This window comes from Odocoileus virginianus, chromosome 18 (genome assembly GCF_023699985.2).
Source record: "Odocoileus virginianus isolate 20LAN1187 ecotype Illinois chromosome 18, Ovbor_1.2, whole genome shotgun sequence".
Lineage (NCBI taxonomy): Eukaryota > Metazoa > Chordata > Mammalia > Artiodactyla > Cervidae > Odocoileus > Odocoileus virginianus.
The window spans coordinates 13,240,790-13,259,846 of record NC_069691.1 but is presented as its reverse complement, the minus strand read 5'-3'; the positions used below and the strand labels follow the sequence as shown (position 1 = coordinate 13,259,846).

Sequence of the window (19,057 nt, the reverse complement as noted above, 5' to 3'; positions counted from 1 at the left end):
TTTATAGCATTTCCTTGCATTCTTATTGTTTGTTTTAAGATAGAAGTAATATTAGCACATAGTGATTAAACACTCAACCCTTATGTATTGAAGTGATAATCTACAAACTTGGTCTGAGAGGTCATGGTATGATATCAAACTCCCAAGTCATCTAGTTATACAAGTAAATGAAGGCTGGAATTCTAAGCATTGTTAGAATTTGGGGATTTATACTCACATATTTGAGTAGAGAAACCACAAGAAATGAGAATGTAGATAAGTGTATTTAAATGGCAGACTATGAAATATATATGGCATGGTGCATTTTATATTGATATGACAAATTGCTAGATTATGGTTTCAGAGGTGTGATAAAGATAATTAAAAAGTAAGACTATATTTGGGATCGGGAAAGCACTTTTCTGAAGCTACTCACTGAAGCATTAACTGCTGTGTTTAGGCGAAGAGGAAGAGGAGGAAAACAAACTACCTCGAAGAGAGAGCATGAGACCAAAGAGGAAACGGACCAGAGATGTTATCAATGAAGATGATCCAGAACCTGAACCAGAGGATGAAGAAGCAAGGAAGGCCAGAGAGAAAGAGAGAAGGAGGAGGTTAAAGAGAGGAGCGTAAGCTAGTTCTGATCTATAATTGGCATTATTTTTCACTCAGAAGTGCCTGATGCTGAAAGATCACTCTTTAGGCACTCCCTAGCCTTAAAATTGGTGATTAAAACTACTTTCAAAAAAACAAGCTTAGTCTGATGCCACCATTTTATTTTACCTAGTTAAATGTATTTTAATATTAAAACAGAATTTTTAAATGAATATATATTGAGAATGGACTTATGAGAGATTTCCTTATAAGAGATCTAAATTGTCATGGGTCATTAATATAGTTAATTTAAATATTTTAATGTTATTCTATTAGTTAAATGCATCGTTAATGAAGTTAAATGAAAAACTTATAAACATGATCCCAAATCACGTATCTTACAGAGCAGGAATTGGAAAACTATGGTTAATTTAAACCCAAGAGTCAAGAATGGTTCTTATCATTTTAATCAAACTGTAATTAAAAAAAAAAAACAAAGAGGAATATGGGACAGAGCTGTATGTACCTCCCAAAGTCTAAAGTATTAACTATCTGTCCCTACAGAGGATTGGATTGTCCTTTCCTTTTTAACATAACTCTGTCTTTCACTTCTAGCAGGCCAGTGACTTTCTGAGTGCTGCCTTTATCTAGAATAATATATTAAATGCTGTTTAGGGGAAAAAAATCCAAGAAAATAATTTTCTGGTCTTTGCTTCCTGGAAAATTACAGATGGCAGGCAGGTGGAAAAACCGTGTATGTGAAACACATTTATTACTAGGAAACCTAGGCCACTTGGAAAGGATTCAAGAGAATAACTGCTCTGCTACCCCTAGGTGGGGCATGGGACTCACCATGAGGTGATAGGATCTCTCCTCTGAAACAGTCCTAGAACTTTAAATGCTGAAGAGCTTTCCAAGATTTCCTCCCAAGATGACAGCTTGTGGTATTCAATAACTAGCTATTATTTGTGAATATTTTGTCAATAGAGAAGTTTAGCATTAGTCGACGATGGTTCCTGTTAAAATAAGAGTAACCCCACCCATTTCTTCATTGTATTTTTGTTGACTTAAGGTTTTAAATCTCTCTTTTCCTCTTCTTTCTCCTTCTCTTCCATTTTCTCCTTCTCCCTAATCTCCTCTTCTTTCTTCTATCCTATTTCTTCTATCCTTGAATCGCCTGCTTTCCGTTTTACTCTGATTTTTTTATGTCTATCTTCAAGTATTTTTATGTTTTGTTCTTTTCAAAAACAAAGCACCCTTTTAAGTTTCATGTCTTATTGTGATTGCTATTTCTATTATTAGGTAGTAATGTTTCCTACTAGCAAATCTGATGCTTTCTGACAGTGGTATTTCATTGAGGAAACATCACCAATAGACATATGAATGATATAGATTGTGTTCCAGAATTTGCCTTTTCCTCTCCACCTGTGCTTCAGAGATGTCGCTTTTAAAATATGACTCAGATGGGTATTCCTTTGCTTTCTTGGTCTGCTCAAGGCCCTCCAGTCAAGGCTCAACCTATAGAAATAGGACCGTGTGAATCAACTGGGTCTTGGCACCTGCTTCCTGGGGCAATCTTGTCTCTGTGACAGGGTCTGTCCTTAGCTGGTCCCACTGTCATCATGATTCTGAGAAGCCGGAAGCACCCGTCTCCCTTCCTCCCCTGTCCTCTGCAGAACCAGTCTTGACTAAAATGAATTTTATCTCCATAGGTTTTGCAAATTATATTATTACCACCATAATTTTTACAACTATTTTAAATAATATAAATTACTTAATGATGATTGACAATTTTGATCACTATTTCAGGGTCCATATTCTATCATTCACTTTGAAGATAAGCCCTTATGTTTTTAAGAAAATGTATTAGCAAGTATGTTTTGAGAAAGATTAGTAGGCAAATCATGGCACATTTATTTAGGTTAATTAATTCATGATCTTCTTTTATTTAAATGTTCATGTGAAACACCTTAGGGAATTTTTCTTGCACTGAAAAAACATTTGAAACCAACTAAATCCAAGGTTGTAATGCTAACTGTCTTTGGAGATGGTTAACAAAAACTGCCTTGTTTGGCATTTTGAAGTATTTCTAATAATATTATATGCTTTTCTTGACCCAGTTTTAAGTGAATAAGTAATACATTTATAGCAGTGAGAAATTCAGCACATTATGCCTCCTTTTTCCTAACAACTGTTGTTTAAATAAATCAAAACTAAGATAGAAAGCCTTTCTTACACAAATTAGCCCTACATTTTATAAGCAAAGCATGCCTGTGCTATGTGCTTTTAATATGATTAGCACTTTCTTTGAGTGGTTCCTCGAAAAGCAGTTTCCCTGTAATGCAATGTTTAATTATGCATTATTATATTTAAATTATGCAAAAAATGTAATATCTTAATTACCTGCATATTTGAAGGTAACTTAGCTGACAACAACTATACATTGTAGCACAGCGTGATCTTCCTGGAGCAATCAACAATTAACAACACAAAGATTAGAAATATACCAGTCTGAGATCATTTAGTGTAGGAATAAATATCTTTCCATAACTTGGATGACATTGTTATATTTTATTTTAGTGTACTTGTTGGTAATCCTGTCACCCAGAAAAATTCTGCACATAAACATTTATTTAATAAATATTTATTCAGCTCCACTTCTGTTGAAGATAATTTGCTAATTTCTTTGGAAGATATGGATATGAATGTGAAATTGCCTCCATTCTCTACAAATTAATAATATAGTAATGAGAGGCCACTTAAGACACAATTATTATGAAATAAGACTGTATAAATGTGCCAGAGAACTGAAAAGTGATTTAGAGTCTTAAAGAAAACTATCTCATAAGGACAATCAGAAAAGGGTATTGAAGACATTTCATATGGTTTTTGAAGGAGTCATAGAATCTGAATATGTTAAACATATAAAGTACTGAGTTTAAGACAGCAGGAAACTACATAATTAGTATTAGGAACATAGAGAAATGTAGAGAAATAAGCTTTAATTACAAGGTAAATCCAAACATGAAATAGATCATTCTTTCATTCTGTGTAAGTATTTTGTTATCTTTGTACAGCACCATAGGATTTTCTATGTGTGTGTATGCTTAATTGCTCAATCGTGTCCGACTCAGCAACCGTATGGGTGGTAACCTGCAAGGCTCCTCTGTCCATGGGGATTCTCCAGGCAAGAATACTGGAGTGGGTTGCCATGCCCTCCTCCAGGGTATCTTCCCAAGTCAGGGATCGAACCCAGGCCTCCTGCATTGCAGGAGGATTCTTTACCATCTGAGCTACCAGGGAAGGATTTTTATATAATAAACATTAAATATTTAAAATAGAAACACCTTAACAACATTCAGACTTGTATCTTAGTATGAGTGTACTTCCATAGTTCACTTAAACAAGGATTACTCTTCTAAGAAAAATATCTTAATTGGTTAAAAAAAATACCAACAAAACTATCAATGACAAATGTTATTTTAGAGGGTTGATTAAATTTCTGTTTCAGTAACCATGACCTGATTAAAAACTCTGGTTGTGGTTTAGTCGCTAAGTCGTGTCCAACTCTTTGTGACCCCACGGACTGTAGCCCACCAGGCTCCTCTGTCCATGGGATTCTCCAGGCAAGAATACTGGAGTGGGTTGCTGTTTCCTTCTCCAGAGGATCTTCCCTATCCAGGGATCGAACCTGGTCTCCTGCTTTGCAGGCAGATTCTTTACCAACATAGCTACAAGGGAAGCCCTAAAAAAAAAAAAAAAAGAAAAAAAGCCCTAAATAAACTCTGGGTTGGTGGGAAAGAAAGGAGATTGTGAAGTCATTTTGTAAGGTGGGCTATAAAGCTATGGTTATGTCCTCCTATTATTCAGCTGAAACTGTCGAAAACATCTTTTGCTATAGCCATACTGTGTGTGGTCATGAGTTTAATGAACAACAAAACATGTTTCTAACCCTGAGTTACATTATACCTTTGTCAATCGATGTCTAGTTAGGAGAAAGGAACTCCAACAGTTAATCGAAGAGAGAGTGTTTAATAAGAGGACTATTTAGTAGGTGCCAAAGAATTGATGCTTTTGAATTGTGGTGTTGGAGAAGACTCTTGAGAGTCCCTTGGACAGCAAGGAGATCCAACCAGTCCATCCTAAAGGAAGTCAGTTCTGAATATTCATTGGAAGGACTGATGCTAAAGCTAAAACTCCAATACTTTGGCCACCTAATGCAAAGAACTGACTCACTTGAGAAGACCCTGATGCTGGGAAAGATTGAAGGTGGGAGGAGAAGGGGCCAACAGAGGATGAGATGGTTGGATGGCATCACTGACTTGATGGGCATGAGTTTGGGTAAGCTCAGGGAGTTGGTGATGGACAGGGAGGCCTGGCGTGCTACAGTCCATGGGGTCACAAAGAGTCGGAATGACTGAGCAACTGCACTGAACTGATTTAGTAGGTATAAATAATCACTAGGCTAATAATAAATAGGTTACTGGAAAGGTGAAAACAAAACACTAAGTATCATGGTAATAGCAGCTATAGGAAGCAAATAGCACACCATGGGCTGGAGGACCAATGGAAAGAGGTTGAAATTAAAACCTGAAAGCATAGGGGAGAGACCTGGGGAGCTGAAACTACTGCAGAGGGGGCAATGCTCAAGGGGTGCTGGAGTCTACAGGGCGAGTGATGAAGCTGGTTCTGCTAATGTTGGGGAGACTGGCAAACTAGTCTCACCCGCAGCTATGGGAAGGCCCTGCAGCTCTTGGGGTGAAGAAGAATTGCTGAAGAGTGAGCATCCCACAAGAGGCAAACGGGAAGCCAAAGGAAAAACCAAGTCCCTTCTTAGTATACTCTATTGGCAGCCGATTATGACAGCAGAATATTGAGCCAACTGACAAACCAGAGTCACAGCCACAGCATCACAATATTAAGTCTAAAGGGGTAAATTGGAAGTTAAGTGACCATGTTGTTGTTGTTTAGTTACTAAGTTGTGTCTGACTCTTTGAGACCTCAAGGACTGCGGCACGCCAGGCTTCCCTGTCCATCACCAACTCCCAGAGTTTGCTCAAATTCATGTCCATTGTATCAGTGATGCTATCTAACCATCTCATCCCCTGTCACCTTCTTTTCCTTTTGCCTTTAGTCTTTCCCAGCCTCAGGGTCTTTCCCAATGAGTTTGGCTCTTTGCACCAGGTGGGCAAAGTATTGGAGCTTCAGCATCAGCATGAGTCCTTCCAATGGATATTCAGGGTTGGTTTCCTTTAGGATTGACTGGTTTGATCTCTCTGCAACAATAACTCATAACTGAAACAATCTCTTACCAAAAACATTGTTCTCTACAACAGGGCATTACATTCTTCAATTTAAAAACCTTGTTGCTCATGTTTAGATTTTGTTTTCTTTGAGTTTTGGACCCTTTGATATTTTTTGCAATACTAGGAACACAGAAGAGAAAAGATCCATCTCATTTGCTCAGTGAGAAACTAAATTCCTTTGAAGGCCTCTTCAAAGGATTGACTTCTATCAAGTATACTTTGAGTTCAATTTTATCAATTGAAGTTTTGAGCTTAATTAACAGATTAAGTTACCTTAGAGGAATAGATTCTTTTTATTTTTTCCTATTTCAGTTTTTCTCTTTCTCTTGAGACAGGGCTAACAAATTTTTTAAGGGCACTTCAAAGGCACTTTCACCTCTAATTTACTATCCTTGTTGAAAAATAAAGTTTTTAAATGAAATGTAGAATTGGAGGGGGAAGGTATACAGTGGAACAAAGAAGAGAAGAAAATATATTAATAGCTTTTTATTTCCATGGATTTTCTGAGGATTTGAGACTATGGACATAAAATGGTTTCAGGACTTCAGAATACAAATACTATTTTTTAAAGTTACAGTAATTCCAGAAATCCTGCATCAGCATTCAACTACGAGCTCTAAGGCTTATGGATCTCAGCATTCACTGTATACAACCAAGTTGTTATGCATTAATCAGCTGAGTATCTGATAGCATTCTTTAACTTTGGAAGTCAGGCAAATCTTAACTTTACTAAAGAAGTTTTTTTTTTTTTAAAGGGAAGAAGAAGAAGAAATAGATGAAGAGGAATTGGAAAGATTGAAGGCAGAGTTAGATGAGAAAAGACAAATGATTGCTACTGTCAAATGCAAGCCTTGGAAAATGGAGAAGAAAATTGAAGTTCTCAAGTATGATGCCACTTTTCATAATTAGAAACACTTTCCTTGCTATTGATTTCCAAAATTCTCTATTTCCTATACATTATAGATAATACTATATGTAGTACATCATTTATATAAAGCACTCATTATGTATAATGTTCATGGCCATATATACATAATGTATCAAATGTTAACATATCATACATGTACATATATATACACACACACATATATACATATATATATATCACTAGAGAGGCTGGGATAATGATTATAAAAGAAAACAACCATAATTAAATTCATTATTTGGAATCTTACAACCTCTGATCACCTTTAATCATTTGCTCCTTGAACTGAGAATTTCGTTAGTTTAATACACTCATTACTATCTCTCTGAAAAAGATACTATATTTGAATTTTACAAGTTTGTTGGATTGAACGCTCTAGTTTCTCTGCAGGGTTCCAGCATCAAATGATGTATTCATGTGACAGCTCTTATTAAAGCACAGGGAGGATAGTAAGCCAACAGAACAGTAAACGGGATTCCAATTAAGGCTTATGCTAATAGCTATTCCCTGGTAACATGTCAGCAACCTAGTTTCACTCTGATGTTGAGTGTTGATGCACTCAGAGACACATGGATTTATAAACTCCTGATAAAAAAAAAGTCAAATGATTATCCCTTTCCTGGGACTGCAAGCGGATTTGCCTCAGAGGATCACACTTTATTTCCTTGCCATAGTGGTTGGGGAAGCGGGGCATGAATAAAAAGGATGTGTCTGTGATAACAACCATGTTTGCATCTCACAGATGTGCTACAGATTGCATTTTCCCCACAGAATCAGTTTTATAAACGATGGTAAATTTCCAAAGCTATCCCTCCACAAGTCTATTTAACTAATAACATTAAGTGTTTAGTGTATATATAATAATGTTAAAATTAGAGAAAAATGTTTCTGTCTCTGGTGATGAAAAAAGAACTGAAGCAGCTATCAGGGTAATTCACGACTAATCTTGGCTCTGGAAGAGGCTGTGCATTATTTAAAGAAATAGCTTAAACTTCTGGGACCTCAGTTACCCTATATCCAAAATAAAACAAGATATTCCAGCTTTCCCCTATGATGTGGGAACCTAGGTATCATTTCTAACAGTATTGTTTTGTGGAATAAAGTTTTCCAAGTTCCAAAGAGTGGTCTTCCCAGAAAACTTCGGGAACACCACACAGCTGTAGACTGGGAACTGCCTATGCTTGTTCATGTATACCAGTCACAAATGAGGTCAAAGACAAGTAGCATTTCTGCTTCCATGAAGCTATTAATGTATATGCATGCGCATATACGTGTGTGTGTGTATGTGTGTCTGTTAAAATAGTTTCCATTCAATGAAGTGATAGTGATGCTAAATAATAGGTTTAAAAAATATCCTTACTTAGCAAAATAGAAGTTTGGCAACCTTATGTTGGTTCCCAAAATATGTCTTAACATATTGCTGACCACGAAATCCCCAAACCTGGAAACCACAGGTAACTAACTGTACGTGGAAAGTTGAAAAATTATATAGTAATAATATTTTGAACTTTTAAAGCATGGTATGAAATTGAATAAAAATGCCAAGAAATATATCCTCCCTTTCCATTTGCATGGAGGTGTAGAAATAGCCCTTGCCCTTCCTGTCTGCATTTCCCATATAGAGCAGTGGAGAAGGGATGGGCATCAGGCTTGAGTTTGAATCTCTAATCTTCCATTTAAAAGCTGTGCAAATTTGAATGAACTGTGTAGTCCTCTGACCTCAGGTTTCATATGAAATTTTACTAATTTACAGGGTTACTGGACTCATAAAGTGGGTTCTTTCATATGAAACACAAATCAGGGTGCCACAATATTGCACAAAGCTGGGAACCACAACTTGTAATTATCATTTTATCTCAGGACAGACTCAGTGTTGCCTGATTCCCTGCAGTATAACAGGAGAGATGGGGAGGTATAGGGCTTGGCAAGACTGGGTGGGAGCATCCTTAGCCATAGGCAACCCCAGGAGCCTTGGGGGCTGGTGGCACATCAGTATAGCAGTCGGGACAGTCTGGCAGGATGGACAACTGATTTTGATGCTCCAAGAAAGAAAAGAGGGTATCTTGACAGTTCAGCAGAATCTGTGGTCAGCCACTTCTAGATTTTTCAAAACGTACCTATAAGGTCATTTTGTAGCAGATTCCAGATCCTGGGGCCTTAGGCTGGAGTCCAGGGATTTAGCCATTTTTAGACACAGGGAGAGATAAAGATTGGGATGGAAGGAAGGGCACCACAGGTCCTATTACTAGAGCAGAGGTCAAAAATGGGGAGTCTGCAGCTGAATCTAGATTATAAATGGTTTTTATTTGGCCCAAATGCTTTTTGCTTCTTTTTCTTTTATTTTTTTAAATTACAATTAAATATATGTAACATAAAATTTAACAGTTTAATCATTTAATAAGAATCATAATTTTTCTTTGTTCTTAAATTTAAAAAGTAGATTTCACATTTTAAAATTCAGATATTCATCTTTTCCTTGACAGGAAGACAGTCTGGTCCACATTGCTACATGAAAATAATAACTGGGGCTAGGCAATTGCTGCCCCCTACTAACAGGTATTCACTCTTCAGTGTTCACAGTTCCCAAACAACCCATATCACTTATTCATGCTCCTTGGCTGGACCTTATAAGCATTCATTTGTTGCCTCCTACACCATGCATCTGGGGAGCAAGTTAGGCATGCTACCGAGACAGTGATTCAGAAAGTCGGAGTGAAAGCCAGCTTGCAGAATGGAAGCACAGATTTGGGCCCAGAGAAGAAACAACTGTGGATTCTCACCTGTCAGCAATGCGCATTGTCTTGTGATGATTCTCTGTAGCCAGAAATGGCTCCTGCTTTGTGGCTTTGCAGTATTCTGCACAGTGGGTGCCATTGGCCACGATCAGCCTGATTCTCTTGGTTTCAGCCTCTGTGATAAAATTGTTGGTACTACAGTGCCTGACCTATTTCCCTTTGCAGGTTTCTGAATTCTGTATTGACGTTCTCCCCCAGGGGTCCCAATTACATACTAGAATCAATACTTCATAGTATTTATATGCAGGTAAAGTTTTCCCTGGGGCTTCCCTGATGGCTTAGAGGTAAAGAATCTACTTGAGGTGCAGGAGACATGGGTGCAGTCCCTGGGTTGGGAAGATCCTCTAAAGAAGGAAATGGCAACCCACTCCAGTATTCTTGCCTGGGAAATCTCATGGAGTCACAAAGAGCTGGACATGACTTAGTGACTAAACAACAACAATAAAGTTTTCCCTACCCCAGTGTTATTAAAACATGGGAGCCAGGCGTCTTTCCTCCCACCATTTATTCCTTTCAGAGACTTCAAACTCTGACAGAGTGTGTCAGTGGATTATGTTATTCCCGGAAGTAGCCTCCAGTCATCACTTCTGGCTAAGTCGATGGAATCCAAGACACTAGGCTCAATATAACTGGAACAGATATTTTCATCATAGGTTTGGATCTGTATCTGGGTTCCAAGTCTTCCCATCTGGCTCTGGACTCTGAAAAACTTGTGAAACTTCTAAAAACAGATTTTTACAGAGGGTCAGGGTTTTAAGACGTGTTTTAGAGTAAAGCCTCAGGAATGGAGGCTTATGGTTCTGAGGATAAATATTGTGGGAGACCCAGGTACAGTTCTCATAAGCCATACTTCATCTTGGGACTCTCAAAAATTTTTGGAGATGGTCTTGTCCATCTCCAAACCTTCATGGTCATCATTGTCAATAACCAATGATTTCTAAATCAAAGAGCTGGAATTCAGATTTTGACTTCAGATTGTGGAGCTCCCTGATTTTTTTAATCAAAAGCTTTAAAATTTTGTTATTATAATTACTGTAGCCATTGAAAGCTTTGAACATAGAGATGACATGTTCAAAGTGGTATTTCAAAAGAAACTTAAAATGCAAAGTTATTCCTATTGTACAGATGAGAAAACTTTACAGAGGTAAGGTAGCCTCACACAGCTAATAACTATTAAGGTGAACATTCAAATCCAGTTTTATTCATCTGCAAAACCTCATAATTTTCCTACTGTCATACTACTTCTCATTTGAACCATGTTTTCCAGCAAAATAGTCTTCCCTAGACACTCTGGTAGACTTGCTCACTTTGCTTCAATCCCCTCTCCATTTGTCTGCACCCTATGCTTCTTTCAACTGAGTTCTAGCCCCTTCATGAATTATTGTCTCCCTGTGGTCTTCTCTCTGCCAAATCCTATAGAAAGAGAACTCAGATAGTCTCTCTATTATTCATTTAGCTCTGTTGTTATGCTGCATTATATTGCATTTTAAAATTGTATATAAATCTCTTTTCCTTTAGAATAGATTTTGAGCTCCTAAGAAGATGACAGGGGTCTGACAGCTCTTTATTTCTTCAGGGTCTAGCCTTGTACTCTGTACATCATAAGCATTCAATTACTGTTTCCTGAGTATCACTGTTAATGGTGACTTCTTTTGTTTTTTGGACACTCATTCCCAAACCAAGAGAATCATTAACAAGACTGAGACCTGTTAAAGGCCTAGGTAAATGTGTGAGTAAAAGACAGGAACATGCTGAAACTTTGATTCATAGTGTTTGCCAATTTCCATGGTGTAAATATTCCCATTATGACTAATTTCAAACTACTAACAGTTTAAGAACCAGCTCACAAAAGTCCTGAAAATTTAACGGTCAGTGGCTGAGTCAGCTGCAGCACCTCAATGGGGGGATCTAGCTATGCCTTTTGATTGAGCTTATATTAGAGAGATCTTAATCTGGGGCAGTTAAGAGCAGAAGCTAAAGAATAGAACCTATTTATTATGATAGAACATGTTTCCTTTGTTTAAATTCTAACCTCCAATGAAATGCTTAAATTAGGACTACCTGTGAGAAAAAAAAAAAACATTATTCTATAATTTGAGGACTCTAAAGTTCAAAGTGCTGTCAACTGATGATAAAAAACAAAAAGTCCCCTGTACAACCCTGAAGTTCCAAGTTATACTTTATTTGGGGACTTTACCGAGTACTATAGCCTGGGAGACAGCCTCTCAGATAGGTCTGAGGAGCTATTCCAAAGAGTTTATGGAGGAGCCAGTATATATAGGAGTTTTTGCTGAAAACAAACAAAAAATGTGGTCAAGCATGAGAAGATCACTGCTAATCACAGAAAAACAGACATCTCACTTTAATGATTTTAGTGCTTTTTTATGTATGGGAAGATGCAAGAGTCCAGGCTCACTGAACTTATTCATTAGATATGCATCTTAACTATCTAGGGTCAGTGTTCAGTTTTTCTCCACCTGAAGTTCCCTCAGGGTTCAGAGTTAGGAGATGACTGCAGTGACTGATGACTTGATAGCAGGCAGCATTCTTTGTTCACTAAAGTGACAGCAGTTTTTGTTGTTGTTGTTGTTGATGGTGCATTAGTAACCTCTTATCCTAGGTATTTTATCTTATCACCATGCTAAATTTCTTTTTTAAACATATCTAGAGATTTTCAATCTCTCTTTCTTCTTTCCTCCTATTCTGCTCTTTTCAAAATTCATCTTAAAGAGGAAAAGTTTTTATTCAAGAGTATTCAGTTCTTGATTGATTTCAGAAATCGTTTACCTTAGAGTTCACCTGCCACAATTGTCTGTCTCATCATTTTCGTGGTCTTAGAAGGAATCTTTCCATATTAAATAAGAACAGTGTCCCCAACAAGTCTTTCTGTCTTGGGATTTAGACTGTTAATATTTGCTGTTTTATTGTCAGTCCTTAGAAAATTATTGTGGTTATAGTAATAATGTTTTTCTAATAATATTTTGGAATTCCCCCTTGAAGGATATTGAAAGGAACCAAATGAGAAAGTGACTTTTTTTGCTTGCGACTTGTATGTTCTGGAAACTTTTTCAATTGTTAAAAAAGTAGTTCTGAATTATTTGAGAGAAACATACTTTTGTCTACCAAGAATTCTCTTTCTTTATTTGTTTCATGACTCATTGAATTTTTTTTATCCATATTGTACCATTTTACCATGGTTGCCTGGAGATGTTATGTTCTTCATCTTGGTTTGGCAAGCTTTTCAGGTGGCACATGGAACTGTATACATGCTCCTGTATCTTTTGGAGAGCTGTGGAGGAATTTATGACTGTTCTATCTCAAAATCCTGAGCATACAGGCTAGTTAAATCAGCCTTAAATTCTGCCCATATGGCTGGTGGAAGGGTATTAGTCACTGGAAAAATGGGTTAAAAATGCTAATATTCAAGGATGCTTACCAAGATTCTTGGCAATCTTATTTGCTACCTTCCATGAACATTTGCTTATCCAGAATTCAAATAATCCTACAGTTTAAAGAAACAGGGATTTTTTAAAATGGCACACTATAAGATAATAATTATAATAAAAATAAATGTTAGCAACAAAGAAATTCCAAAGTTTTCTTTTAGATAGGTGACATATCATCATTTTCATCTTCTTCTTAGTTGCATTTCATTGTATACTACTTTCTCATTGTATTATCAGTCCGTGTATTGTATATGGTAAGACAGACTGAGTTAGTTTTTCCAGCTTACCAAAGTAACATAGCCTCCCAAAATTTTTGATAAATAGCAGTTTGCCTAACTTGCACTCCTTAGAATTTTAGCTGTCAGTGATAGCTAATTTTCACAACTTGTTCTTAGACTATCCATAAATACATGATCTTTGGAAACTGATTAAAAGGAGAAATTCATTGATTATGCCTTAAAATTATTTAGGAATGTTATTAAATATATTTGATGTAATACAGTAACAGTAAAAAGAAAGCAACTCTGCACATGATAAGCACAAAATAAACTTAATTTGAGAAATGTGTCCTTGTTGTTTTGGGAAAGTATGATACAGATATCAGATAAGATACTAATTATGAAGATAGCCCTTAACTTTATCAGGTTTATAATAAAAGAGAATAACTAAGGCATTTTTGAAAATGTTTTTATCTATATAACCAAGAAATGGCAGGTAGACCATTACTTCAGGGGACTTATATAAGCTTGTTGCTATAGAACAAAAATGGTTACATTTTGTTAAAATGCATATACTAGAAGTAAATTTGGAGAACAGTATACTAGAATATCATAAAAAATAAGATGAGCTGAAGAAAGGGGAATAGTCTTTCATATTCAATATATTATGTCTAAGATGTCCTGATTTTAGAAACTTTTAAATTAAATATAAATTATTTCTTTCAAATAGTCCTGTTAATTATGCTTTTGTAATATATGTACACACATGTGTATGCATATGCTACTGAACATATACATACATATTCACATTCAAATATCTATAAGAGATGCATGATTCTTTGGATGAATTAATTTTTATATTTTATGCATACTATTATAGTGTTTCTTGGCCAGTGGTTGGTCATATGGGTGAGGAAAGCTTAGAAGGAAGGCTATGGGAGGAGACTGTGAAATAGTAAGACTCCAAGTCAGTTTAGCAGAAAGATTAATTCACATTGGAATATACTATGCTCTGTGGATGACCTTGCGTAAGTTGTGTTGACAAATGCTCAGGAGAGACCTAGATCTAAGTGTATCTTGTAGCAAGCAATTTACCAGGTGGTCTTCATTATTTGTAGAGTTTACTGAGCTGCCGTCATTTAAAGTTTCTTGCCCACTCTTGGATCAAAAGGCAGAACACACTGTTCTAACAGAAAACTAAGGCTTTCTGGCATTCCTAAATATCATCACACAAAATTTTGAAAAAAAATATTTCACAATACTTAGAAATGTTGACCAGGGACTAAATATGAACACACAGGTGTTGTGCAGAAATATTTTACCAAAACTTTCAAAACAGAATGGTTCCTCTCATTCTGAGGCAGTGCCCTGTGAAACCGTCTGTTTCACAGTATTCAGAATTCATTAAACATGCTTCATTAGAATGCATATAAACCAACCAAGCGAAATTAGCACAGTCTGTCTACCAATCCCTGAATGTTAGTATATCTAAGAATATGAGATTGTACTTGAGATTCATGGTGGAAATGTCTCCTTTGTTGAGGAAATTTCTGCAAATTTATGCCTGAAATGCCTTTCTCTGCCTACTCAAGTCTATAAGCCCTTTAATGTCCTGTTTAGTTCTTATCTCATCTACAATGTCTTCAACAAGCTCTCAAGCCTCCACTGCCCTCTCCCTTTTCACTTCAAGGATGTCTAGCACTGTTGTATAACAGTTTTATGGGCCTATATCTCATTTTTTGTTAATGGGATTTATGCTTCGGGAAGGAATCTCCATGTTTCTTTTAGTTTTTTGAACCACTTAAGTCTGCTAAAAACATAAAACACTCTCAATGTATACTTAGAAAAAATGGCTAAGTAGAAAGGAGAATGAAAAATTATAGAAATAAATTTCCTTGTTGATCAGAATTTCACATAGGTCCTTCTTACATCTGTGTGTAGGAATCTACATTTTCAGTGCTATTTCTACCTAACTGTGAGTATATTTTTCCCACAACGAAGGTAGGGAGAGGATACACTGCCATTTTGAAAATCTTTGGGGTTAAGAATAGTCAAGATAAGATTTTAGATTTCACTTTTCTTATTACTCTTAAGCTCTTGATTTTAAGATCCATTTGTGTCTTTAAGGACTTGGTCTCTTTAAATCTCATTTCTGCCCCAAAGTCAAAGCAATAGCAATATACTGGGATATACCTAGATGTCTTCAGGGTATGGCCCAGAACTCTGCAGCCCACGTAATGCCACCCCTACTTTCAAATTTCAGTGCTGATAATTGTATGCTCATTGATTCATTAAAATAAGACAAAAACAAAAATAAAAACAAAACATCCTTGATATAGAGCTTAATAAGATCTGGAGAGATATTTATAAAGTTACTATTATAGATTGCTTTATATGGAAAAAGAATTCTTTTTAGCAACTTATTTGCACATCATCTCTGCCTACAATTTACAAATCTTAGAATTTTTTGGTGTCCTCATAAAGCAGAAAACTAGTTTATGTTGTGACCAATATCTAAAACTCAGCACAAACTTTTAGCTCCTGAGAAAATCTATATTGTCTTCTTTCTCCTCTCTCTACTATTATAATAAAAAGGACTACTGTTAAACATAAACTGATTTTTAAATTAATCAGGTAGAACAGAATTAGGAAAACATTTAATCAGCAAGTAGAAAGAGGATCTAGTGTTCTTTCTTTCTTTATTAAACTACTAAAGCCCAGCTATGTTGTTTCTCCCTTGATTCATCTAAAATTACTCTGAGATGCCTGACTGACCTCTAGGGTACAATTAAATTATGTTTGAGTTTTTAATTGACATTTAAGCCAGCCATGAAAATTAGCATTGTTCTATACTCCCAGGGAGCAAAGAAATTATCTTAGTTCTGAAGAATTTCTATGGGTAGTAACTTTGAACTTAATACAGATTTGACCTACCCAAGCTTTGCTTTAGTTTTTTACCAATACCAGCAGCTGGCTCTGATGTATTCTTGCCTAGAGATTCCCGTGGACAGAGGAGTCTGGTGGGCTGCTGTCCGTGGGCTCACACAGAAGCGGACGCGACTGAAGGACTTAGCATGCATGCATGCATGCATTGGAGAAGGAAATGGCAACCCACTCCAGTATTCTTGCCTGGAGAATCCCAGGGACAGAGGAGCCTGGTGGGCTGCCGTCTATGCGGTCGCACAGAGGCGGACACGCCTGAAGTGACTTAGCAGCAGCAGCAGCAGCAGCATGAATGTCATCAGAGCTGGTGAAAACAGATCATTGTAATGTTTATCGCTGATGAAATGTTTAGAGGTCTTAATGATCTCTCTCTCTCTCTAATATATATATAAAATCTGTGAAACTTGTGAAGTGATGCTATTAAAAGGAGGCAGACCAAAATAAGCCACACATATAGGCTAAGAGGTTATATGAATATTCAGCCAACATTTTTGGTGTTCTTTGTTGCTTGTGTTCAGATTGTTTCAGAAATTTTTAGTCAGTTTCCTTTAGGGATACAAGATAGAGTGAGCTAGTTATTTTTCAAGATAAAGTTATTCACCGAAATAAATTTATCAAGTTTCAAAATATGTAGAGTATTGTCAACGCCAGGGGACACCAAAATAATCATATTTGATATAGTAACTTTTTAGCCCAACCGTCCAGCAACTTTTTGGCCACGTAAAAATCTCTTAAATTTACTAGTCTCAACAAATAAAAATTTGGTTTAGTTCCAAATTAGATCCTCAACTTGTTTACATTGGAATCATTTAGGGACCTAGGAAAGTATTGATGCCTATGTCCCATCCTTAGAGATTGTGACTTAAGTGGACTGGGGATGGGGACACTTGGCCTTTGGAATTTTTAAAAGATCCCACAGTTATCCCACAGCAGACTATCATCTAGTCTTGGATGTGTTCATTCATTCAAACAGCATTTGTTGAAACTTACTTCTATGCCAGGTGCTATATTAAATATTGGGAAATTAGAAATTGAGACAGTGGACCTTCCTTTCAGGAAATCCCAGTGCAGCAGTGAAAGTGGATCATGGGTTAACTTTAATAAGTGGTGTAATTGCTACATAAAGGGCAGAGGTTAAATCACCCTGACATGTGGCTGGATGTAAGTGCTAGAAAGGAAAGCCAGGAAAGAGCTTATGCAGGAGCTGTAGTATGGACCTGGCTGTGGAACTGAAAATGAAAAGGAAGAAATCATGTGACGAAGAGGGGAAGGGCATTCCAGAAAGAGGAAGCAGCTTGTATAAATGCGTTAGAAAACAAGTTATTAATACATCCAGCCTCTCATTTGGTTTTCCTCTAATTCATCTTGCAAATCATTGTTGCAGCATTTTTCAGATAGCACATTGTACTGCACTTATCAGCCTCATGCTAAAAAAGTGCTCGTGGTCCTTATTAACATCAAAATGAATTCTGCACTGCTTAACCTGGCATTGGGTGTGCAGACTCCTCCTTTAAGCACTTAGACTGTTTTCTTCATCACCTATGTGAAGGCCCCAGATATATTTCCATCTCTGCACCGTTGTTCACACCAGTTCCCTGCACTATAACGTCCTCCAGCAACCTTGACTATGTATCTGAATCCTCCTTTTGTTCAAGTTTCCTTCTAACCAGCCTACTCTTTCATCTGAATTTTTCTAGCCTTTAATTTTACTATTTACTCATTTGGTAGCAATTAAATTGATTCCCTGAATATTTATCTATGTCTTAGCTTTCTAATGAAATTAAAAATGCCTTGCGGAAAAGCACAAACCACATTCTTTTTTTCCTTCATATGGCACACACAGTGCCTTGAAACAAATAAAAACCTGTATTTTATTACTGTAAATCTTATTACTGTAAACAAAACTGCATGACAATATTATACGTTTAGAAGATAGAGGAACTAATTATCTGCATAATTGCCTAGTCTTTGGCCATTGGCACACATAATTTTTACAGAGTTGTAAAGACAGTGTACATGCGTGCTCAGTTGCTGAGTTATGTCAGAATTGTTCTTTATTCTGGAGTTTTATTGAGTGTATCATATACACTTCCCCAGAAAATAATAAATATTTTTGAATGCTAATCAAAAGTACCATGTACCACTGGTATACCAAGAAACTGTTTTGTTTATGCTATCTCAACTTTTATATGTCCTTAAACCAATCCCATGAGGTAAGTAATGACGTTATTCTGAGGAAGCTGGAGATACTGAGTTCAGTTCCTAGCTGTGCAGTGCCACTTACTCTCTGGGTAAATTTGGACACCTCTTTTACTGACCTAATCCTCAGTTTCCTCATCTCTGTAATGGGGATAAAAACAGATCCCACCTTGCAGGATTTGGTGGAGACTAAATGAAATGATAGATGTAAACTGCCTGGCTTATGGCAGACATTCAGTACATTAACTGTCACTGCTGTGACTTTTCCCTGGTCATATTTTATAGGCGAGAAAGCTTGGGATCAACAACAGCTCCCCAAAAGCACATGGCTAATTTTAATATGTGACAGAGCCAGGACTCAAATCTGTGTCTCAGTTATAAGATAGAGATCACAGAATTGAGTAGAAACGTGGTCGTAGTCAAGGGAGTGTGTGTGTTAGCTGCTTAGTCGTGTCCAGCTCTTTGTGACCCCGTGGATAGTAGCCCATATAATTTTCCAGGTGAGAATACTGGAGTCGGTAGCCATTCCCTTCTCCAGGGAATCTTCCTAACTCAGGGATCAAACCAAGGTCTCCTGCATTGCAGGCAGATTCTTTACTGCCTGAGCACAGGGAAGCTCTTTTTGTCTCCTATCACAGACTCCCCAGCTGTC

General features: G+C 36.8%; 1 protein-coding gene across 1 annotated transcript in view; it reads left to right on the top strand.

Annotated features, from left to right (window-relative positions):
• The window catches only part of TMC1 (transmembrane channel like 1), a 184,890-nt gene that overhangs the window by 78,083 nt on the left and 87,750 nt on the right, over positions 1-19,057 (top strand). Inside the window, exons 4-5 of the mRNA XM_070480157.1 lie at positions 440-608; positions 6,635-6,763. Coding sequence (XP_070336258.1) covers positions 440-608; positions 6,635-6,763 — 298 coding nt within the window. The remainder of the gene's footprint in view (positions 1-439; positions 609-6,634; positions 6,764-19,057) is intronic.